Source organism: Equus caballus, chromosome 20 (genome assembly GCF_041296265.1).
Source record: "Equus caballus isolate H_3958 breed thoroughbred chromosome 20, TB-T2T, whole genome shotgun sequence".
Lineage (NCBI taxonomy): Eukaryota > Metazoa > Chordata > Mammalia > Perissodactyla > Equidae > Equus > Equus caballus.
In genome coordinates, this window is record NC_091703.1 from 53,940,041 (window position 1) to 53,964,669 (window position 24,629).

Here is a 24,629-nt window from a genome sequence, read left to right on the forward strand (position 1 = left end):
AGGAAAAGCCACTCCTACGGAGTTCAAGGATCAGGGGTTCCAAGCCAGATTAGAAAATTGACAAGTCATCCTCTTATCACAAAACAACCAGTTAATATATTCCCTTTCAAGGTTGGTCATTAAAGGATAAAACAAAAAATTTCAGGCTGTTCTGACTCTCTGCCAGTCAATGGAGTATGGCTTTTTGAAGAAACTTACTGTGAGGTTTTCATGAATTGGATACAAGGATGAAGACAGATGGAAAATCTCTGCATGGGCGTAGAAGGAGCAGATGTCAGCATGGAGCAGGCAGATCTGGGACACTTTTATATTGGTTCACAGAAAAAATACAGGACACCAAATTAAAGGTGAATTTCAGAGAAATAATAAACAATATTGTCGTGTAAGTGTGTCCTAAACATTGTACGCTAGCCATCCAGTGTGCCCACCCGCTGCCTCAGCACTGCCTAGAATTTTTTTCATCCAGATCCTGTGGGGGGCGGTATGGTGGCCACCTCAAAACACAGGTTCATATTTGGAGGAAGCACAGCCCACTGTCACCTTGACTTTGACGTCCAGTCTCCAAAAGTGTGATAGATTGTGTTCTGTTGCTTTAAGCCACCCAGTCTGTAGTAATTTGATACAGCGACCACGAGAAGCCAATATACTCCCACCTACTGCCCACAACCACGGGATTATTTTGAAGCAAATCCCAGACAGCATATCACGGCATCTATCAAAAACTTAGTATATTAATCTTTAAAGGGGAAGGACTCTTTCTCAAACATAATCCGACTATTCTACTGTCACACACAAGTTTCATAATTCCTTCATTTCATTAAGTGTTCAGCATTCTATTCCCCCACGTCTCATGAAGGTTTCCGTACACTGGGTTTGATAGGATCAGGCCCAAGGGAGGCCCACATAATGCATTTGGTGACAGGAATAAACGTATTTTTAAGACATGGGGGAATGGGCACAGATGTGAGGCAGGCACGAGTGTGGGGAAATTGTGAGGAACTCTCAAAGCCCAGATCGCGCCCTTAGGTCACCAAGGTGGGCATAGACATGCACATAGTGCTCTCACTGTTGGTGAGGAAGCCCTGGGGACCCTGCAGGGCCATGCCTGACAACAGGAGCTCACATGACCGTGGGGGAGGCAGTGGCCTTCAGGTCTCTTAGAGAGTTGCAGGGTGCAGCGGGAGCCTGCAGGAGAGCCCAGCTCCCAGTGAGAAGCTCCGAGGGCAGGAGCTGAGTGTGGCCAGGGGGAAGGAGCTGGCTGGGTAGGGCTGGCAGACATGCCCAGGCAGGAAGGGAGGAGGCCCCGACTCCCCCAGGAGTGTGATGCAGCTGGAGGGCAGTGGGAGGAGGAGGTGAGGAGACTGCCCTACGGGGCCTGGGAGTCACTGAAGGAGTTCAAGAAGGGGGTGAAACTCAGATCTGCACTTTAGGAAACGCTCTGGCTGTGAGCAGAGAACAGACTAGAGGGAGGTGAAGCCTCAGGCAGGAGCCCTGGGTCTGTCTGCTCCCTGCCCCACCCCCCACTGTGGGGACCCTCACACTCAGGCCAGGAGAACTCAGTGTGCCAAAGCCCACAGTTTCAGGGAGAGTCTTACTCATTGGCCCTGGGGGTGGCTAAGCTGGAAATCACTTCTAAACAAGGTGCTCGAGCCCAGAACGATGACTTTAGACACATTCATTTTTATGTAATTCATTGAGATAGTCTGGGCCTTGGAAGCCCAGGTCTGAGGGACGTTCAGTGAACTGAGAGGAAGGCTCATGCCTGGGGCCCACAGAGCATTAAGCCGCAGAGCGATGACGTGCGAGGGGCCATGGACGGGACGGGACGGCAGGGTCCCCCAGAGCAGACCTCGGGTCTGTTTTGTTCTTCATTCCTTCCCCTCAACCCAGAACATGAAAGAGTCCATAGTAGGCATAACAGCTGCTCAAAAATCCATGAAAAAACATTTTTATTATCAGAAGGAAAATGCCTCTCAAAAGCAAAGAAAATCTCTTCAGCCGCTAAGGACAAAGGTAGCTATTTACTGTGAACCACTGAGTGTGTCAGATATGAATTTCTGCACTTGACTCTTGGGTGGCTCTGTGACAAATGTTATATGATAAAGTCTGGAAAAGATCGAGGAGACCACATGATCTATACTTCCCTTTATTATTTCCTTTCTCATTCCAAGAGAGACAGGATAGAAGGAGATTGAAAATCTGATTTCATATTAGATCTTAATTACAAAGAATAAGTTGTAGTGAAATCTGCTCACAGGAGTCGTCTTAGATAATCACCACTATAACTGGGGCAGAGTTTATTAGTCCCACAACAGTCCCAGGATCTACATTTAGGTGAAGAACATCATTGCTGGAAAACTTCAGAAGATCGTTCCTGCCTGTGCTGGGGGCCAGGACTCCTTTATTTTAACTGGAAAATCTCCTTTACTTTTGCTAAACATTTCTCATCCATGGGAGGCTTCCTCGGGCTGCCAGGCTGCAGAAACTTCTTCACGGTGGGCAGGTTGCTGATTCTGGCTTTCAGGGCCTGCAATACACAAGAGCACAGCCTCAGAGTGGAGGCAAAGACCAAGCCCGTCATTAGCACAAGCCAGGGAATCTGAGACCCTCCTAGACGAGGACCACCTGAGTCTCCTCCATCGGCACCAGCAGGAGGCCGGGAACAGACATCCCATGAGACATGACGATAAGAGCAAGAAAATCCAGCTCAAGTGCATTTTCTTCCCTGTCTTCTTCCCTACACACTAATCCTGTGGATTCATGTCTCTTGGGCAACACAAGAAACAGTAATGTGTCTGCGCAACATCAGGACACATAAAGTCTCCAGTGAGGAAAGGCAAAGATACAGGAAAAGTGGGCAGGACCTGAAGACAGGAAATATAAAAGGTAAACCATGAGGCCAGTCAAAACCAATTTGCCCACCAAGGGAGAGAGAGAAATGAGGAGGGGGGCAGACTGTGCGGAGAGAAACACAATGCGTGAACGGAGGAGCAGGAGCCGAGGGGAGGACAACTGCTCACAGACTCAGGTGTGGAAGGAGAAGGACACTCCTGGGTAAAGGGAATCACAGAGCAAAGAGGACAGAATCCGTAATAGAACAGAGGCCTGGGAGAGAGGAGCTGATCCTGGGTGCCTCTCATTGTAAAAGACAAATCATCCTCTTGGGGCAGCATCCACTCAGATTGCTTTGACATAAGGAGATTCTTCTCATGCCTCAGACCAGGGCCTAGGAGCTAATTTTGGAGACGGGAGGGCAGCAAAGGCCTGGACAAGAATGGGGACCCAAGAGACCAAATATTAGATTCCAAGAGGAGAAGTGTGGGCCTTCCATCTTGAGGGCTGTGAAAGAGATCACCTTCAGCAGAGGGAAGTTGGCCAGAAGGCGGGGGTCAATCTCTTCGACGTAATAGATAAGTTCGACCAGGTGGATGTCAGCCCTGCTCAGCCTGTTGCCAACCAGGTAGTCTTGTCCGTGGCTCTTTAACACCTGGCGAATTGGAGGAATCGCATCATGAACACAGGCACAGGCAGGCTGGGCCCCCTGCTCCTCCCAGCTCTCTCCAGCCCGCTCTCCCTCCTCTGCTGCCTCACTGGGTGGATGTGGAGCTCCAGACCTTCTCCACCGGCCCTGAATCCCTGACACAGCGGGAGGAGTGGGCTCTGCTGTTCTTCCCTCACTCCGCAGTTGAAGCTCAGGTTACCATTTCTTTTTCCCCTTCCCAAGTCTCTGGGGCTCCCTACTTGCACCTTCCACCTGGGACAAGGGCTTAGCACTTCCATGCCCTGTTTCTTTCAGTCTCACAACCTATACTGTGCAGCCCTCAAACTTCAGGACATGGCTCTTCATGTGTCTTTCTCTCTTTCCACACTTTTCTTTCTCCTCCCTCCCTTGGACAAAGTCTCCACCTTCATGACATCCTTCCTCAGTCCTCAGCAGACTATTTCAGAGTCTACCTTTCTCCTCTCGTCTGCTCTCCTCATTTCCTGGTCTATCTCTCTGGGACCTGAAATAACCCCGGTTTACCTTGAACTCACCATCCCCTTACAACACTGGCTCTGACTCCTACCCGACCTGTGTCTGTCAACAACATTGGTGGAATATGTTCTAATTTGCCTGCTGAAGTGACTAGGTGTGACTGCACTGATGTCTGCATTTGCTTTAAAATGCAGCAAAAATTAAGGTACTTGCTTGGAGGAGAGAAGGATGGGGACAGATATGATTAAGCAAACATCATAATAAAAGGTTAATTTTTGAAAATAGATGATGGGCAATATGAGTTCATTGTACACGTATTTCAAGGTTTAGTAAACTTTGAGTTTTTCATAAAAAATATTGCAGAAAATATATGATGTTTATTAAAAATATTGCAGACATATGAAAATGACAGAGAAAGAACATGGCACCACCAAGTAAATATCATAACATTGTGGCAAATACCCTTTGACACTACGTATGCATATAGAAGTATGGATAAAAAATGAAGAATATAATGAAGCATCAAACGCCATGTTGTACTGTGCGTCTTTCATTTATTTCGTCACAGGGCTCTTTCATCTCAGAGGATAGATGTCTTCGAACTGCAGTGACTGAGGGGCTTGTCACCCTGTGAACGTGCTAAACTCTCAGCACCACAACGGCCAGGAGAGCGGATTTTCTGATTACTATTAAATTCCTGACTCCTTGATCAGAATCTGACACACCAGCACTGAATGCACATTTGTTGAACGAATGAAAGAATGATTTGATGCTTTATTTTTATGTAAGCCTCCTGTATCTCTTATGATCATTTTTTGGTTCCTAATTTTTATTTAGCATGATACCAGGTAGTTTTGATGTTGAAATGTTCTGCTTTACCTTCAAAGAGAAACATTAGGGAAGGGAGGTATGATGTGTCATGATGGAAATTTATTTCCTTAGTTTGCATGACTTTCCTCAAAAATCTGAGAGCCACGGTCCCCAAAATTGTCGATTATTTTCCCTTCACACCATTTCATCTGTCACTTCCTCTCCATCCCTCAGCCCCCATCTCTGCATAGATACATCTCATCCATTCATCCATTCCCTGAAACTCTACAACATTCTCCTGATGGACAGCTGGTCCCATGTCACCCTTCATAATTTGCCAGAATACTTTCTGATGTACTGTTTCATTGCGTTCCTCCTGGAGCACAAGCCCCTGTCTGGTGTTAGCAGGATCTGCTCCCGTCTCTAGGGGGCTCCCAGAGCCTTCCACAGCCCCAGCCTCATGACCACGAAATTCCAGTGAATACGAAATGCTAGATTGGGCCCTAGTAATGTAAAGTTTTGGTGAAAAATTATAACTTGGGTGAAAATGGCACAGTTCCTCCTCACAGTGGATTTTTATAAAATGCCTTGAGAGTCAAGATGCTCCACTAACTAGGATTCAGGAAAGCTGACTGGGAGTGAAGGTCCTTGTCCCAGGAATGGCCAGTTCTCTTTTCCTTTCTCCTCTAATCTCAGCGCCGCCGACACGCTAAATAGCTGACTCACTTTTTCAAATGCAGGGAAATACCGATTTGTTGTGCTCTCTTTGATCTGGGTAATCTTGGCACCTTTCTCATCAGGTGGGGTTATGGGCAAAAAGATGAACATTTCATTCAAATCTGCCATACCTTCTATGTACATATCAATCCTGAAAGATAAAAATGACCAAATTGTCAAATGCCTCCTGCCTTAGATTTTATAGTTGAAAAATGGAAAAGAATGGAGCATCAGGAGGTGGCAAAGGAATTCACCTCAATTGGCTGCATTTTTATAGGCCAGTCATTCACCTATGAGTTCTCCCTGATTTTCACATTTCATTCTACAACAACCTTGCGAGGTAGATATATGTCTAAAATTTTTGTTATATGCATGACCAAACATGAGGACCGAGAGCATCGGTGACCTGCCCCAAGTCACAAGCATGAGAGACATGAGTGGAATCACTGCAAGTAATCACTGAGACCCTAGCTAGGGTTTGCCAGCTCTGCTGGGTTTGCTCTGTGCACAAACTCAGTGTGATTCACACAGTCAAACACCTACCACCTAACTCACCTCCACAGGGAGTCCCTGGCACACCTGTCTCAGCCATGTCCTTCTCTGTCTCACTCTGTTACACTACCCAGACCCACTGAATGCCCAGTGTTTGCATCTTTCAATGATTTCCCATAGAACATGGTTCCACAGCCCTCTCCATGTACTGTTGTCCAACGCACACCATGTTTGCATTTCTCGAGACCAATCCTAAAGTATCCCCTGAAATTGTGTAATTGTTTAGACACTTCCCAACAGTGCATATGCCAGGTTTCTTGTGTGTGTTACAGACCAGGCTTCCTATAACAATGTTTTAAAAATAAAAGTTTTCTTGATCTATAATTCTGCTGCCACAATGTCATCTTTTTCAAGTGTACAATTTTGTGATTTTTTTAGTAAATTCACAGAACTTTGTACCATCAGCATGCTCTGATAACAAAATATTTTCATCCATTCAAAATGAACTTCTATGTGGGTCAGCATTCATTCTACATTCTTCCCTCCCTCTGGCCCCAGGCAACCACTCAACTACTTTCTGTTTCTATGGATAGGAATGTTCCAGACATTTTGTAATACGGAATTATACAATAAGTGCCATTCGTGTCTGGTTTTTATATGTAACCTAATGTTGTGAACCTAATGAACCTAAGTTCATCCGTGTTGCAGCCTGCATCAGAGCTTCATTCCTTCTCATGGACAGATAACATTCCACTGCATGGCTGTACCACACTCTGCTCATCCAGTCATCACTTTTATACCGTTCCCATTTTTTGAAGACTATAAACAACACTTATGAACAATTGCGTACAAGTTTTAGTGTTGATATAATTTCAGTTCTCTTGCGTACACGCCTCATAGTGGAATCGCTGAGTCATATGGTAACTCTATGTTTAACCTTTGAATAACTGCCCCAGTTCTGCACATGGTTTTAATTTTAATCATGTGGCGCCATCACAACAGAGAAGAGTCCCCCTGTTATGGTCTTATTGAAATAATCTGCTGCTTCAATCTTGTATCAAAGTGCTCGATGTAAACCTGGCATCTTGGGCTCAACATCTGCTAACCCTTGTCATATGGCCCATCCATATCCCTGGGTGAAAGTTAGGTTTGTGGTCATCATTCTGGTAAATTCTGGAAGATGAGCATCAGCTTCTTTGGGTCCTTCTCTTCCCCAGGCTAATCCTCTATACCTTCAGACACTTTGTCCCTCATCTCTAGCTGTGGGCTGGTGTCCAGCTCATAAAGGTCTGAACACCTGGAGACATGACTCCACCATTCTCTTGGCTTCCCAGGTCATCAGGTTTGCTCTGCCACTGTGCCCTCCCCGTGGGCCGCATCCTCTTCTATCATCCCACTGGCTTGAGTCCACTGTAGGTTTCCTGTCCCTCGTCCTCTAAGGTGTCAGCTGTACTGGACTTCACTCTACACCACCGAAGCCATGCTGCTGGTGGTCATGATCCCCCTGACATGGTCTTGGTCCCTCAGGGAAGAACTTGAATTATTCCTATTAATTGTGGATGAAACACAGGAAAAATACCGCACAGGGCTCTCTCCTTGGTGTCTCTCCCATAGAGGTTGTGTTTGGCGGCGATGTAGTTGAGAATGGCTCTGCACTGCACCAGCTTCATCCCATCGATTTCCACCATTGGCACCTGCTGGAACATCAAACTCCCATCTTTTGAAAGAAGAAAAGGAAAAGTAGAGAGCAATGTTTTGAGATTCACACTTTCAGGATGAAAAACTGTTTGTTGAAATGACTGAATAGATAAAAGGAAACAAAAAATTATTACCTGGGAGTATTGGAAGGAAACGGCATTTGTTTTTAGCTCCCTGTAATCCTTTTTCTTATCAATCTGCCTTTTACTTTTAACCTATTATTTCATTAATTTTTTTATTTCCCTTTGAGACACATGGTATTCTGTGTATTTTTCATGTTCGATTTCTCTTCATGGATATTTTAGGAAAAGATTGGAAGAGGCTGCTGCAGGACCACCAGTCATTTGCCATTTCAGTTGGGAAGTTCCCAAAAAAAGTCTATGGGGGACCCGGCAAGAGGCCAGGACTTAGTGAGATTTCTACGGAGGGCGTTTCCTATGCTCTTCAAATCCCACCAATGGATACTGTGTGCTGGGGAACCCTGTTTTCCCAGCCACTGCTGCCGGCCCTCGCTCTCTCTCTCCCTCCTCACGGGCTCACCTGGCATTCCAACTACATCAGCACCCTCTTGCTATATGAGCCTAGAAACTGTTGGGACATCACCTTGTCAAACCATCAGAAAGAAGAACTCCAGGCAACTGCTGGGCCTGTTTCTCCTCTTTCACTCTATTGCACATGCCTCACGGCCTTGCTGGGAGGTTGTGGGATCCTGAGCTGGTACAACTCAGTGGTGGTGCAGAAAAGCAGTAGAAAGCAAAGAGAGGGATCCACAGGCACCGGGGCTGGTCCTAGAGCAAATGCTCAGAGAGTGTAGCCTTCCTGGCCCTGAGGGAGTTACCAAAGCGGCTCACAAAACCCCACCGTGCACATTTGAACCACTTTTTTCCTTTCTGCTTATCTCCTGGTTCCCAGCACACACACAGGCAATGCCTGGGATTAAAACCTCAAGTTATAGCTTCTTCTAGATCCTCTCATCAGAGGAATTTACATACTTGGTCTTACCATTTCTTAGTTTTTCCAAGTCTTTTGAAGTTTCCATAAATTTCTCTTCGAACTGGAAAGGAGAAACAGTAAATGAGTTCTTGTTCTTTCATTCCATACCATTAAAGAAGTTTACACTTGAATGGCCCCTGTCTGGACATAATAAGCAAAAGGAAGATTTCTGACTTGGGAGGGCACACAGGGGCGTGTCTTCAGGGCGACTGGAAATTTAGATTAGAGCCATTGAGGAAAGAGCACTGGTGGCAGCAGGTAACAGCTCATTCTTGAGGTTGCAATTCACCTCCACCCTGTTTCCACCTCTGTGGATGATCCTGGTCATTGGGGAGGGGGATATCACGGAGGGAAGGGACTGGGAAGTGCCTCTACTTATGAGGTTTCAGTATCTCAGGAAAGCCTGTCCATCCAGGTGAGATCAGGACAGTACATTGTATGTCCCCAGCAAAGAGTACACCAAGGGACAATGGCTGTCTCAGATCCTGCCACCAGGAGCCTCTGCTGTCATTGACATCACTCCATCCCACGAGTCCCCACTTAATATAACATGAGTCCTGGTTGCTGCACAGCTTTAACTCTTTCAACTCAGAATTTCGTCCTCTGGAAAATACTGGACACATTTGACTAGAATTTCCAACTTAAGGAAGCAAAAAGAGTTCTCAAACTTTTTTTCTTTGTATCCATGAATCTTTGTTTCTGATATGCCTGCCTGGGTTTGAATATCATTTCTTACATGTAGTGACCTCCTGATGTTGCACACGTCACCGAATCTCCTCGTGTCCTCCTCTATATAATCAGTATAGTTATGGCACCTACGTTATAGGCTGGTGTGAAGATTAAATCTGTAAGGTATGCAAAGGCCTTTAAACAGTACCGTGTATACACTAAGTGCTCAATAAACATAAGTTGTCAGGGTTTTTATAGATGGTTTTGTTTCATCATACCATCCTTTCTTTTTAATTAACGCCACCAAACATTAGTGAACCTCTACTCCGTCCTTGACCTACATTCGGAACTTAGACCTTGTTGTAGATTCTCCTTCTCCTGAGGCAAGTCTCTCTGGTTCGAAGGGCTGCTGGCCGTAAGGCTGACCAGAGGCTCTGAGTGCTTGTGGGGTTTCAACACAAATATGAAAATCAGTAACTATATGATCATGCAGTTTACTTAATCGGCAGAATCGACCAAACCAAAAGTCAAAAGAGACCGATGTCAAGAAAATAGATCTCAGCATTGATGCGATTTGGTTCCAGTCTTGCGTCTGCCTCACGGTAGCTGTGTGATCGGGGCACAGGCACTTAGCATCTCCAGGCCTCAGTTTCCTCCTCTATCAAATGCAGGGAGAACATTTTCTTAAGCGGAACACGTTGTGTTAAAATACAGATTACAGGACCCATGCCACACACACCAAGTATAACTAGTAGTGCTGTTTCCAGTGGCTGCTATGGTTTAAAGGGTTCTTGATGGTGAAAAGCTTGGGAATATGAGGAATTCTAACTTGTCCAGTGGAAGCGTTTATTGTGGATCCACATGGCTCCACAGGGTCTGACTACAGAGATAGTGAGGTGGGGGCGCAGCAACTCCTAAAGCACCCAGTTCCAGACAAACATAAGGGATAGTGGCTGGTCATCAAGGGAGGGCGGCCGAGGTGGGATGGGGTTGGCTAGTGAGACGGTGTTTGTGAGGCTAACGGAGACGGATGGGATAGTGAAGACCAGCATTTGGGCACAGAGAACCCAGAAGCCCTGACCAAGAGCCTCTGGTAAGTCCTGCCCCACCCCCTCTTCAGTCAAGCTGATGCAGAAGAGGAAGCCTGGGATGCGCTCAGCATCTCCCCTACCTCACCCTCCTGTGGTGAACTCATCCTGCCCAGGGGCTCTCAGCACATCCCTGAACCCCAAGGCTGACCCTGGAGTACAGTGAAAATTGATTTATAGAGAGAAAACGACCTGGAAGGGCACTATTTGGATGTTTCATGTGCTCATTCTTCGTGAAATTGACAGGTCCAGGCTAAAGTCCCATGCATCTGTGAAGCCATCTAGAAAATGTAATCCCAAGGCTTTGGTAAACATGTCATTATCAGGCAGAAGGGAGGCCACTAGAAGTCCCTGTCACAGGACACCACCTCACCTGGAGCCCTCCTTTTCTGCTCCCACCTGAGGGACCAGATCTCCTGAGTCTGTCCATGACTCCTCCCCAGGAAAACCCTCCCTGAGTTGCTGCTGCCTCTATCTGGACTGAGAAGTGTGTTTCTCAGTGACACCTCTAGAGGGCAGCACTCAATAGAGTCCCAGGAAAATCTACCAGGTTTCCACAGGAACTATGGCATTTTGACACTGTCAATCCTTGGGTGTCCTCCTAGATGCTCCCTCCTCCTTTTAATCACCTCCTTACTTGTGTGCAACCTCAGTGGAACATAAGCTGTCTGAGGACATAGCCCCGTGTCTGTCTTGTTCATCCATGTATCCCCAGGACCTAGCACAGGACCTGGCACTTAAAGGCACTTGACAAATCACTGCTGAGTGAATGGTAAGTCTTTCACAGGCATTTTGGTAAAATTGCTCCTCCTCATATTTCTGGTTATGTCTTAACTTTAATTATATTTTATTCTAATCTGATATATTCTAACTTTTTACTATGTTAATTTCTATCATGCATATAAATAAACAGAAAAGTATATTGATCCTCCTTGCGCCCTTCACCCAGTAGTAATAATTTTCAACTTAAGCCAGTCTCCTGTCACCATATGCCCACTGCTCTCCCTCTCTTGTAATAATTTGAAGCAAATCCCTCATATCATATATTTCATCTTTAAATACTTCAATGTGTATCTTTAAAACATAAGAACTATTTTAAAAATAACCTCAGAACGATATCACAGCTAGAATTTAACAAAAATTCTTTAATATTATGTAACGCGCAATCACGTTCATGTTTCTAATTATTGCACAAATGGCATAAATGATATTTTACACTTTGTTTAAATCCAAATCCAAATAAGGCCACACATTGTGGTTAGTTCCTTAACTTTATTTTAATTGTTTATGCTCTTTGATGACAAGAAGTTTTAATAATGCATAAGGTCAAATATGTTCATCTCTTAATAGTGATTAATTTTTATCAATGCACAACTCTTGACAGGTCATTTAGTGAGAATAGTCTCCTAGCTCATGGGAGAAAGGACTTCGATAGTCACTTATAGATCCAACTTAAGACGACTGAACTCAGAACCAACCTCTACTCCAGCGGCAGCCAGGAGCCATAGGATCGAATCCATCCGGCCTCGTCCATCGTAGTAGTGCAGCTTGGGCTTCCCTGCCATGTTGCAGTCTCCTGGGTTCTTTAAACCTGAATGAATGAATGAATAAATGAATGAATGAAACCATAGAGGCAAAAATGCTCTTTATGATACACAGTTCAACAGCACCAACAATGTTGAAGAAGTGTCTGCCTCCTTCATGGCAGAGTTGAAAGAGTCCCTGGAATGTCTTACATGACCCGAATTCTCACCTTCAGCAGCTGAGCCCAGGAAATTGCACCAAACCACTCTGCAGTCTCCACTGGGTGAAGTCTGGCAGTCTTGGCAACGTAACAGATGAGAGTCTGTGGTAAGGAAGCATGCGTGGGTGTTGGGGAAGGAGGAAGGATTAAAGAACTAATATTTATTGAAAACTTCCTCCTAACAATCCTGACCGAGTGCTGACCCCTTTGGATACATTATATCTTTAATCACCTAGCAGCCCCGTGAAATAGTTGTCATTATCTCCATTTTTCAGCTAATGGAACCAAGGTTCAGTGGTTAAATGACACGCCCACAGTCACACTTCAGATACTTATGGATGTGAAAATCCAGCTAAGAACTAAAGGGAGGGCAGGGCTGGAACCCACACAGATGCAGGCCCTGGGAGCCTGTGAGGGCCTTGAACCAAACGGCTTCCCTGACAGCGAGGAGGCAGAGGGAGCAGAGTTAACACCACATTTGTTCCAGAGCTGGAATTAGGGCTCAGACTCGCTGAACTGTAGCTCAAAAGATCCTAATTCTTTCCACAGGAGGATGCTGTTTCCTTCCTTTTTCTTTTCTCTATTTTTTTTTTTTTTTTGCAATGTTAGATTCTACCTTTACTTGATGCATTATATAATCTAGAAAAATGATGTTACTGCATTAACTTTACAGTACATGGAATGTAACTAACATTTGTTTGATCTCTGTCATACAATGGGCAAGATCCAAAATTTACCTTCATTTATCCTACAAAAATCACCTGAGGTGCAGTCTTTATTATTCTCATGTTACAGTTTTGGGATATTCAGGTTTCTAGAGTAACTTGCACAATGTAGGTGGTGGATCCGATTCACACCCACTTCTTTGTGAAACCAGCAGAATAAGCTGTTCCCTTTATCTCTCCTCCTTTGAACCCTAAGTAAATTGGTATTCATTGATCAATGAAGGATACCCACACAACACAACAGGACTCCTGAGAGACCCACACAGCTATACATCTGAAGGCAGATGGACTACCCCTAGGGAGGTGATGGAGACAGGTGAGCACTCTCCTGACCCCCAGCAGCCCTGTGCACGCATGAGACTGCTTTCACAGCTGGAGCCCATAGTACCACTGCAGCCCTGAGTGTGAGAGTGAACCCCAGCATAACTATGGAAGCAGGTGACTGCAGCCCTGAGCCCCCATGTAATCACTTTCCTATTCAGAGGAAGAGGCCATTGTTCAGCTGCATTCCCAAGATGTGTCCCAGGCTCAGACAGACACACCTGCAAATGATCATGCCAGGCTCAGAATACACAGCTCCTGTCCTCCCTCGCTGTAGTCCTTGGGAGTCTCCCAGGCTTGGACAACATGAGGAGACCCACCTACCAAGCACAAGGATGGGTGCAACCTAGGAAGAGGCATCAGCTAATCTAGATCCCCAGATGAATGATTTCCCGGATACTGCAAACATCCATAATACAGCCGTGGTCCTGAATGTGGAAGCTCATCTTACTAGGACCATGGGAGAAGGCAGTAGCAGCCCTGAGCCCCTGCAGCTTCACTTTCCCATCCAGTGAGAGAGCCCAAAGTGCCAGTGTGGTCCCAAGGAGTGGTCCAGGCTCAGACCCAATGGGGAAGCCCTGCCCACCAGGCACAGTGGCTGGAGCCACCTTAAGAAGAGGCAGCGTGGATCTACACACCTGGTCAAATGACCTCCCAGCTGCCCCAAATGCCAATAGCACTGGGGCAGCCAAGAAGGCAGGAGCATGCCTCAGCGGGACTTTGGGAGCAGGCAATGGCAGACCAAAGCCCACGTATAATCACTTTCCCATCTGATGGGAGAGCCCACAGTGACGCTGCAGTCTCAAGAAGTGGCCCAGGCTCGGACAGACACAGTGGCCAGGGATCATGCTGGGCTCAGAATACACAGCTCCTGTCCTCACCCAGTGGCAGCAGGTGGAATCTGTGACCAGATACTACCACTATTCGAACGCACAAATAAACCCAATCAAATAGGATGAAGAGGTATCTCAATACTCCAGACCAGAAGGAAAAGCAAACACCAAGAAATCAACTCTGAAGGCACACAAACTTACAATATGAATGACACAGAATGCAAAATAGCTGTCATAAGAAAAACCCCCAAAGAGTTAGAACAAAACTCAGGAAGACAGTTCAATGAAATCAGGAATAAAATTAATGAACAGAGGGAATTCTTCACAAAAGAGATTGAAACTATAAGGAAAACCAATCAGAAATGTTGGAGATGAAAAACACAGTGAATGAGATCAAGAAAAATTGAGAGTCCTGAAACAATAGAGCTGAAATCATGAAGGAAGGCATTAGCAATTTAGAGGACAGAAATATAGAAATGCTGTACGTGGAGGAGGAGAAAGAACTAAGACCAAAAAGGAATGGAGAAATTCTGAGAAATATCTGACTCAATTGGAAAACACAACATAATGATTATAGGCATTCCAGAGGGAGAAAGGAGCAGAGAGCTTGTTCAAAGAAATAATAGCTGAGAACTTCCCAAACTGGGGAAGGAGCTGGAATTACAAGGAAAAGAAGCTCACAGAACTGCTAATTACGTCAATGTATAAAGACCTTCTCCAAGGCATATATTAGTAAAACTGGCAAAAGTCAATGACAAAGAAAAAATATTAAGGACAGCAAGGCAGAAGAAAATAACCTACAAGGGAACCCTTGTCAGGCTTTCAGGCTCTCAGCAAAAACCATGAAGGCTACGGGACAGTGGAATGATATATTCAAAACTCTGAAAGACAAAAAGCTTCAGCCAAGAATACACTATCCAGTGAAAATATCCTTCAGATATGATGGAGAAATAAAAACTTGCCCAGATAAACAAAACCTGAGGTAGTTCAGCACAACCCCCATTCCCTAGAAATGATCAAGAAGACCATCATACCTGAAAAAAAAGAGAAAGACTGACAAAGCCTTGAGAAGGAGATAAATAGGCAGAGAAAATCAGAAAATTGCAGCTCTCTATCAGAACAGGTTAGCAAACACTTAATTATAACATTCAAGATAAACAGAAGGAAAATATCAAGAATACCTATAAGTCACTTCATTTTAACCATAAACTCACAACACAAAGTGGAATAAGTTGTGACAACAATAACTGAGAAGGGGAAGAGGAAAGGGATGGAAATTGCTTAGACTAAGGAAATAAGAGGCTATCAGAAAACGACTATTTCATCTATAAAATCTTTTATACAAACCTCATGGGAACCACTAAAAGATAATCAGAACAGAGACACAAATGATAAGTAAAAAGAAAACTGAGAAAACCATCATCGAGAACCACCAAACTGAATTGGCAATCAGAAATACACAGGATAAGAAACAAGGAAAACAAGTGATAAAATGGCAGCATTATGCCCTCGTATATCAATAATCACTCTAAATATAAATGGAGTGAATTCTCCAATCAAAAGACACGCAGTGGCTGGATGGGTCAAAAAACAAGACCCAACAATATGCTGCCTCCAGGAAACACACCTCAGCTCTAAAGACAAATACAGGCTCAGAGTGAAAGGGTGAAGGATGATACTCCTATCTAATGGCAAACAGAAGAATGCAGGTTGCCATACTTATATCAGACAAAGTAGACTTCAAGAAAAAAAGGCAATGAGAGACAAAGAGGGACAGTATATAATGATAAAAGGGACACTCCACCAAAAGGACATGACACTTATAAATATATATGCATCTAACACGAGAGCCACTAAGTACATAAAGCAACTATTAAGAGACCTAAAAGGAGATATTAACAGCAACACAATAATAGTAGGGGACCTTAACACACCACTCACATCAAGGGATAGATCATACAGACAGAAAGCCAACAAGCAAACAGTGGAATTAAATGAAAAACTACACTAAATGGACTTAATAGACATATATATATAGAACACTCCATCCAAAAACAGCACAATACACATTCTACTCAAGTGCACCTGGAACATTCTCAAAGATTGACCATAAGTTGGGAAACAAGGCAAGCCTCAATAAATTTAAGAAGATTGAAATCATATCAAGCATCTTTTCTGACCGTAATGTTATGAAACTAGAAATCAACCACAAGAAAAAAGCTGGGAAAGTGACAAATAGAGAGAGATGAAACAGCGTGATACTGAACAACCAATGGATCATTGATGAAATTAAAGAGGAAATCAAAAAGCATCTGGAGAAAAATGAGAATGAAAATATACCATACCACCTCACGTGGGATGAAGCAAAAGCAGTCGTAAGAGGGAAATTCATAGCAATACAGGCCCACTTTAACAAACAAGAAAAATCTCAAATAAACAATCTTAATCTACACCTAACAGAACTAGAAAAAGAAGAACAAATAAAACCCAAAGTCAGCAGAAGGAGGGAAATAACACAAGTTGGAGCAGAAATAAGTGAACGGCAAACCAAAAAAAACAGTAGAAAGGATCAATGAAGCAAGGAGGTGCTTCTTTGAGAAGATAAACAAAACTGAAAAACCTTTAGCCAGACTCACTAAGAAAAAAAAGAAGGCTCAAATAAAATTAGAAAAGAAAGAGGAGAAGTTGCCATGGATACCATAGAAACATGAAGGATTATAAAAGAATACTATGAAAACCTATATGCCAACACACTGGACAATCTAGAAGAAATGGAGAAATTCTTAGACTCATACAACCTCTCAAAACTGAATCAAGAAGAAATAGAGAATCTGAATAGATGAATCACAATTAAAAAGACTGAAACAGTAATCAAAATCCTGCCCAAAAATAAAAGTCCAAGACCAGATGGCTTCTTGGGAGAATTCTACCAAACATTCAAAGAAGATTTAATATGCAGCCTTCTCAAACTATTCCAAACAAACTGAAGAAGATGGAACACTTACTAACACATTTTCCGAGGCCATCACCCTGATCCCAAAGCCAGACAAGGAAATCATAAAGAAAGAAAATTACAAGCCAATATCACTAATGAACATAGATGCAAAAATCCTCAACAAAATATTGGCTAACCAAGGCGCAGGATGTTGGTGTAGTGGTTAAGTTCACACACCCCATTTCAGGAGCCTGGGGGTTGCTGTTTCAGATCCCAGGCAGGGACCTACACAATGCTCATCAATGCAAGCTGTGGCAACAGCACATATACAACATAGAGGAAGACTGGCACAGTTGTTAGTTCAGCAACAATATTCCTCAAGCAAAAAGAGAAGATTGGCAATAGATGTTAGCTTAGGGCCAATCTTCCTCATCAAAAAAACAAATTTTTTGTCAAAACGAATACAGCATTACACTACAAGGATCATACACCATGATATAGGGAGATTTATACCAGGGATGCAAGGATGGTTCAACATCTGAAAATCAATCAATGTGATACACAACATTAACAAAATGAGGAACAAAAACCACATGATTGTCTCAATAGACACACAAAAGCATTTGACAACATCCAAAATCCATTTATGATAACAACTCTCAAAAAAGTGGGTAGAGAAGTGCCTCAACATAATAAAGGCCATATCTGACAAACCCACAGCCAACATCATACTCAATGGGGAAAAACTGGAAGACATACCTCTGAGAATGGGAACAGGACAAGGGTGCCCACTCTCACCACTCTTGCGCAACATAGTACTGGAGGTTTTGGCATGAACATTTAGGCAAGAACAAGAAGTAAAAGGTATCCAAATTGGCAATGACGAAGTGAAGCTCTTGCTGTTTGCAGATCACATCATTTTATATATAGAAAACCCTAAAGAATCCATCGGAAAATATTAGAAATAATCAATAACTACAGCAAAGTTGCAGAGTACAAAATAAACTTACAAAATTCAGTTGCATTTCAATACTCTAACAGCAAACTTAAAAGAAAGAGAACTCAAGATTAAAACCCCATTGACAATTGCAACAAAAGGAATAAAATATCTAGGAATAAATTTAACCAAGAAGGCAAAAGACCTATACAATGAAACCAATAAGACATTATTGAAAGAAATGGAAGATGACATAAAGAGATGGAAAGGTATTCCATGCACATGGATTGGAAGAATAAACTTAGTTAAAATGTCCATACTACCAAAAGCAATCTACAGATTCAAAGCAATCCCAGTCAGAATCCCAGTGACATTCTTCATGGAAATAGAACAAAGAATCCCAAAACTTACGTGGAACAAAAAAAAGACCCCGAATAGCCAAAGCGATCCTGAAAAAAAAGAACAAAGCTGGAAGCATCACAATCACTGACTTCACAATATACTACAAGGCTATAGTAATCAAAACAGCATGGTCCTGCTACAAAAACAGACACAGATCAATGGAACAGAATTGAAAGCCCAGAAATAAAACCACACATCTACAGACAGCTAATCTTCAACAAAGGAGCCATGAAAATACAATGGAGAAAGGAAAGTTTCTTCAATAAATAGTGAAAACTGGACAACCACATGCAAAAGAATGAAAGTAGACCATTATCTTACACCATATACAAAAATTTACCAAAAATGGATTAAAGACTTGAAGCGAAGACGTGAAACCTTAAAACTCCTAGAAGAAAATATAGGCAGTACGCTCTTTGACATCGGTCTTAGAAGGATCTTTTCAAATATTATGTCTACTTGGTCAAGGGAAACAAAAGAAAAAATAAACAAATGGGGCTTCATCAGACTAAAGAGTTTCTGCAAGGCAAAGGAAATCAGGCAAAAAAATGAAAGGCAACCCACCAAGTGGGAGAAAATATTTGCAAATCACAAATCCAACAAGGGGTTAATCTGCAAAATATATCAAGAACTCACACAACTCCACAGCAACAAAAAAACAACCCGATCAAAAAACAGGCAAAAGATATGAACAGACATTTTTCCCAAAGAAGATATACAGATGACCAACAGGCACATGAAAAGATGTTCAAGATCACTAATCATTAGGGAAATACAAATCAAAACCACAGTGAGATATCACCTTACACCTATTAGAATGGCTATAATTACCAAAAGAAAAACCAACCAGTGTTGGAGAGGATATGGAGAAGAGGGAACCCTCATACACTGCTGGTGGGAATGCAAACTGGTGCAGCCAACTATGGAAAACAGTTTGCAGATTTCTTAAAAAATTAAAAATAGAAATACCATAGGACCCAGCTATCCCACTGCTGGGCACTTATCCAAAGATCTTGAAATCAACAATCCAGAGGGACCTATGCACCCTTGTGTTCATTGCAGCATTATTTACAATAGCCAAGACGTGGAAGCAACCCAAGTGCCCATCGACTAAGGACTGGATAAAGAAGATGTGGTGTATATATATATATACAATGGAAGACTACTCAGCCACGAGACAAGACAAAATCGTCCCATTTGCAACAACATGGATGGACCCTGAAGGGATTATGTTAAGCGAAATAAGCCAGACAGAGAAAGACAAACACTATATGATTTCACTCATAGGTGGAAGACCAACAAAGAGAACAGATTAGTGCTTACCAGATGGGAAGGGGGTTGGGAGGTGGACACAAGGGGTGAAGGGGCACATTTCTATGGTGACTGACAAATAATAATGTACAACTGAAATTTCACAATGTTGTAAACTATTACAACATCAATAAAAAACCCAAAAAACACAGGATCTGTACCCAGATTGTCTGGATACAAATCCTGGCTCTACCATTTGCTGGCTGTGTGGAAAAAAAAGAAAAAACAACCTTTCCTGGTCAACAGAAAATGAGAACTAGAGAGATTCGATGAATTGCCAAAGGTCACACACGTATGTTCCCAGTTCGCACTCACTATCCAGCAAGTGTGTCTACCCTCGACAACAACCCAGGAAATAGCTTCTAATGTCCTATTTTAAAGATGAGGAAACTGGAGTTCACAGACACACAGCAGCTTCCCTGGGCTCAAACATTTGTACTGGGATTTCAGGCCACGTGATTTCAGGTTTCACTCCCTCGGGTGAGACTTAGGCTCTCTCTAGTCGTCTCTCTGAGACTCCTGTTTGGCTTTCCCATTCGGAATCCCCCACCAACTAATGGTTGAGGGGAGGGAGAGAGGGAAACATCCAATTCGTGAGTTCCTCTCTGTAGGCTGATTTTAGGGGTCTGATGAGAAGAAACATTGTTAAAAGTATGCCTTGCTTTATGTGACATCCTAAAACTTTACTGTGAGTAAATTGAGGACTAGCATAACTGCATTTAACCTTGATAAGGGAAAGGGCTTATGTTCCTCAAATGCATATGTGCATGATAATTCCAGGGGTAAACTAAAGGAGCAATGCTGGGGTGGTCCTGATTACAGCATTTCTTAGCAGAGAGAAGGGAGACTGGAGCCAAAGCCCAGCACCTTTCCTCATGAGGAACAGAGACCCCAGCATGTTGTTTCATCTCTGCACCACAATTTTCTCTTCATAAAACAGAGTTCTCTCTACTTTTGAGGGTTGTAGAGAAAGTTAAATGAGATAATGTACAGAAAAATTCATCATAGGGATCAGCAAATGCAACTTCCCTCTCGCTCTCAGGTCCTGGGAGATGAGTGAGTCTGAACACACCAGGGAGCATATGTGTCTGCTTTCTCTATCTGTCTGTCTATCTATGTACCTATCTCTTGACACATATAGTGCCAGTAGGAATAAGATTAGGCATAGAATATATATATATATATATATATATATATATATATATATATATATATATATACACACACACACATATATACATATGCATATATGTGTAGAGTTTTTCTCAAATGTCATAAAAAGCCTGTTTGTATTTAGCTCGTGTGGAAAAACTGCTGATCTTCACAGATCACTTAACCTGGATTGCAAGAAGTTTTTGGCAAAGTTTCAGGGCTCTGGCATGTCATTAAACACAGCCTTGCGTAGCCCCAAATGTGGCAGATCCCTTGTCCTGCCCCTGGACACTGCACCCCACGTGCTTCTCTCCCCAGGCCCAACCCGCTGCCACTCACTCCCTGATCCAGGCACTCTAGACTCTGTCCTGTGCCTAGGCCCCCTGTGCATGGGTTCCAGCCATTGGAATGGGGGACCCACTGCTTGTCTCCCCAGCTGTTCTCAGCACTCGGGCGGGTCTCCCTGTCTACACTTGATGAAATGATCACGTCTCTCCAGTATCCTTTTGCTTACCTGGAAATGCACACATTCCACTGATCCTTGTCTAACACTTGTTTCTGGCTTACGTGTAGAAGTGTTTCCTTCTTTAAAGTTTCCTTCAAACTTCCTCAACCAACACTCCTTGACCAGTTTCCATAGCTAAGAAATGAGGGCTGGTCGGGACGAGATCCAAGGCTGATAAGGTCCCTGACTGAAAGGAGTTTAAGTCTTCTCAGAAAAACAGGTTTGTGGACAAGTGACAGAGCACAAAGGGCCCAGCAGGGACTTCACTTTGGGTGGTCCCAACTCAAGAATCACGAGTCTCACAGCCCAGCAAGTCAGAGCAAGGTGAGGAGGCTGCCAGGGGAGACAGCTGAGGGGCTGCTGCGTCTGCGCAGGGCGCTCCCTCCTCCCGGGCAGCATCCAGTCCCAGCTCCCTCCTCTCTCCCCACGGGGCTGCCTTCCTCCCCTGCACAGGAGGCCCAGCCTCATCCCTGTCACACTTGCTCTCCAGAGCATCTTGCCTGGTGCTTTTCCTCATCGCCATTGCTGTACCTTCTCCCATAGGTCCGAGAGCTTTCCCCGTGGGTTCTCTCATGTTCGGACTGCTCCAGGACTTTCACATCATCTCCCTGAGCCTCTCTGTCTCTCCTGTGTGAGAACTTTCTTTTTTTCCCCAAGATTAATACTTCGAGCATGGTTGACTCATGTTCTGACGTGAATGACTTGCCCCTTCTAACTAGGAGAATTCCTGTGCTTTTTAAGAACTCATTCTATGCCCTCTGATTACCTAGTTTTGCCATCGAGACCTCCTGAGTTAGAAAGTTTGAGAGGTCGTGTCATCCAGGGACTCTTAACTAGGGGTAATTTTGCCCCTCCCACCCCGGAGAATACTTGGCAATCTCTGGAGATGTTTTTGGTTGTCCAAGCCAGGAGGCGGGGTGCTACATCCGTTGGGTTGAGAGCAGAGATGCCTCTGATGTGGAGTGGGGCGATGCCTCGATGTGCACCTGAGTGCTTCTTATCCACCCTCAGTCCTTCTGCATTTTACCCAGCTCGTTTGTCACCTGCCATGTCATCCTAACTTACCCACTGACTGGATATTTAGTTGAAACTACCTTGTGGTGGATTGTGGTTAGCTCCTATAATGTGTCAGCTCCCCAGGATAAAGGTTTTTTGAAAAATACATTTTTGAACAGTAGAGTAATTCCTCTTTATTCATTTTCGCCTCTTATTCAACTCTCCGGCTTCCACCAGCACTTGGTGGAAGGAGATCCTCACATTGTGCTGTTTTTACAAGGACACAGTGAAATGAAAAGAAAAAGATAGAGTCCGGTGGTAATGAAATGATGATTTCTTTGAAACATGTGAACAAACCGTCACTGTAGATACCTTAAAGTTGTAAAGTTTGCAAATTTGAGGAAAATGTGTGTTAATACTATTCTCGAGTGCATTCCTTAAAACTAATTAAATGTACATTTCCGTAATAAATATTGTTTAATTAACAAGAAAAGGCAATGGACAGGACAGCTCCCCACAACAAAGCATTACCCAGCCCCCAATGTGAACCGTGCCAAGACTGAGATCATCTGTCCCCGCCATCATCATGGTTTGCCGTGAGTTGGTTGGACGCCAGAGAGAGAATGACGCTTGCCAGTCAGCTAATCCCAGCAGACTTAGCTATAATCTAGTTCTGCTGACATTCAGACTAAATTTGTTCCTGTTATAATCAATCTTAATTTTGAATTGTCACAGCATAGTTAGCATTACAACATCGCAGTTCACAACTGTCGTGTGTCGACTCCTTCTATGGAGAAAGGAACTTCAGCATAAACACCCACATTCTCTCTTGCACAGGTCATACTCTCAGATTGCCTAAAATGATATAATTCTTTTTTCTTCTCCTACTGTTTGTTTTTCTCATATCTGAATACTCATGCCTTAGTTTTCTAAAGTCTTCATTTTTACTTTTCTGTAAAGATGTATCCAACAGTAATTGAATAAATAACTCTTAAACTGACCCTAAGCACACCAAGAAGGCATGATGAGGGTCTAAAATTTTTCTGGTGCTGAGCCTACATTTTTGTGGTGCTTTAGATGCGAGGATGTGAGGTAAGGTATGAAGATTTATAAAGTCAGTACTTACCTTATTAAAGTCTGTCTCCCACTTGGCTCAGCAGCTCAGTGCCAGCCCCCCACAAGTTGACAAGCTGGTTTTATAATGGAATAACTCCTCCCACTGACACAGGGGGAGTTTGGTTAAGGAAAAGCCACTCCTACGGAGTTCAAGGATCAGGGGTTCCAAGCCAGATTAGAAAATTGACAAGTCATCCTCTTATCACAAAACAACCAGTTAATATATTCCCTTTCAAGGTTGGTCATTAAAGGATAAAACAAAAAATTTCAGGCTGTTCTGACTCTCTGCCAGTCAATGGAGTATGGCTTTTTGAAGAAACTTACTGTGAGGTTTTCATGAATTGGATACAAGGATGAAGACAGATGGAAAATCTCTGCATGGGCGTAGAAGGAGCAGATGTCAGCATGGAGCAGGCAGATCTGGGACACTTTTATATTGGTTCACAGAAAAAATACAGGACACCAAATTAAAGGTGAATTTCAGAGAAATAATAAACAATATTGTCGTGTAAGTGTGTCCTAAACATTGTACGCTAGCCATCCAGTGTGCCCACCCGCTGCCTCAGCACTGCCTAGAATTTTTTTCATCCAGATCCTGTGGGGGGCGGTATGGTGGCCACCTCAAAACACAGGTTCATATTTGGAGGAAGCACAGCCCACTGTCACCTTGACTTTGACGTCCAGTCTCCAAAAGTGTGATAGATTGTGTTCTGTTGCTTTAAGCCACCCAGTCTGTAGTAATTTGATACAGCGACCACGAGAAGCCAATATACTCCCACCTACTGCCCACAACCACGGGATTATTTTGAAGCAAATCCCAGACAGCATATCACGGCATCTATCAAAAACTTAGTATATTAATCTTTAAAGGGGAAGGACTCTTTCTCAAACATAATCCGACTATTCTACTGTCACACACAAGTTTCATAATTCCTTCATTTCATTAAGTGTTCAGCATTCTATTCCCCCACGTCTCATGAAGGTTTCCGTACACTGGGTTTGATAGGATCAGGCCCAAGGGAGGCCCACATAATGCATTTGGTGACAGGAATAAACGTATTTTTAAGACATGGGGGAATGGGCACAGATGTGAGGCAGGCACGAGTGTGGGGAAATTGTGAGGAACTCTCAAAGCCCAGATCGCGCCCTTAGGTCACCAAGGTGGGCATAGACATGCACATAGTGCTCTCACTGTTGGTGAGGAAGCCC

General features: G+C 43.6%; 1 protein-coding gene across 2 annotated transcripts; it reads right to left on the reverse strand.

The window, feature by feature from the left end:
- Positions 1-2,280: 2,280 nt before the first annotated feature.
- Positions 2,281-23,528, reverse strand: LOC138919662 (glutathione S-transferase A2-like). 2 transcript variants are annotated; one of them, XM_070245673.1, is made up of 8 exons: positions 23,431-23,522; positions 12,197-12,289; positions 11,922-12,034; positions 8,696-8,747; positions 7,580-7,712; positions 5,513-5,654; positions 3,356-3,487; positions 2,281-2,527 (listed from the first exon to the last, which is right to left on the reverse strand). In XM_070245673.1, exons 3-8 carry the CDS (start codon positions 12,006-12,008, stop codon positions 2,402-2,404), a joined length of 672 nt encoding a protein of 223 aa, XP_070101774.1. In that variant the 5' UTR covers positions 12,009-12,034; positions 12,197-12,289; positions 23,431-23,522; the 3' UTR covers positions 2,281-2,401. The 2 variants fall into 2 exon arrangements, with proteins under 2 accessions (XP_070101774.1, XP_070101772.1); XM_070245671.1 differs by lacking the exon at positions 12,197-12,289 and having other exon boundaries at positions 23,431-23,528.
- Positions 23,529-24,629: the final 1,101 nt, after the last annotated feature.

Coding starts and splice junctions, on each gene's coding strand:
- LOC138919662 (XM_070245671.1), bottom strand. CDS start 12,008: ATGGCAGGGAAGCCCAAGCTGCACTACTACGATGGACGAGGCCGGATG. Junction 7,713..8,695: donor CTTGGAAAAACTAAGAAATG/GTAAGACCAAGT, acceptor TTCTTTCAAAAG/ATGGGAGTTTGATGTTCCAG. Junction 5,655..7,579: donor GACACCAAGGAGAGAGCCCT/GTGCGGTATTTT, acceptor TTTATCTTTCAG/GATTGATATGTACATAGAAG.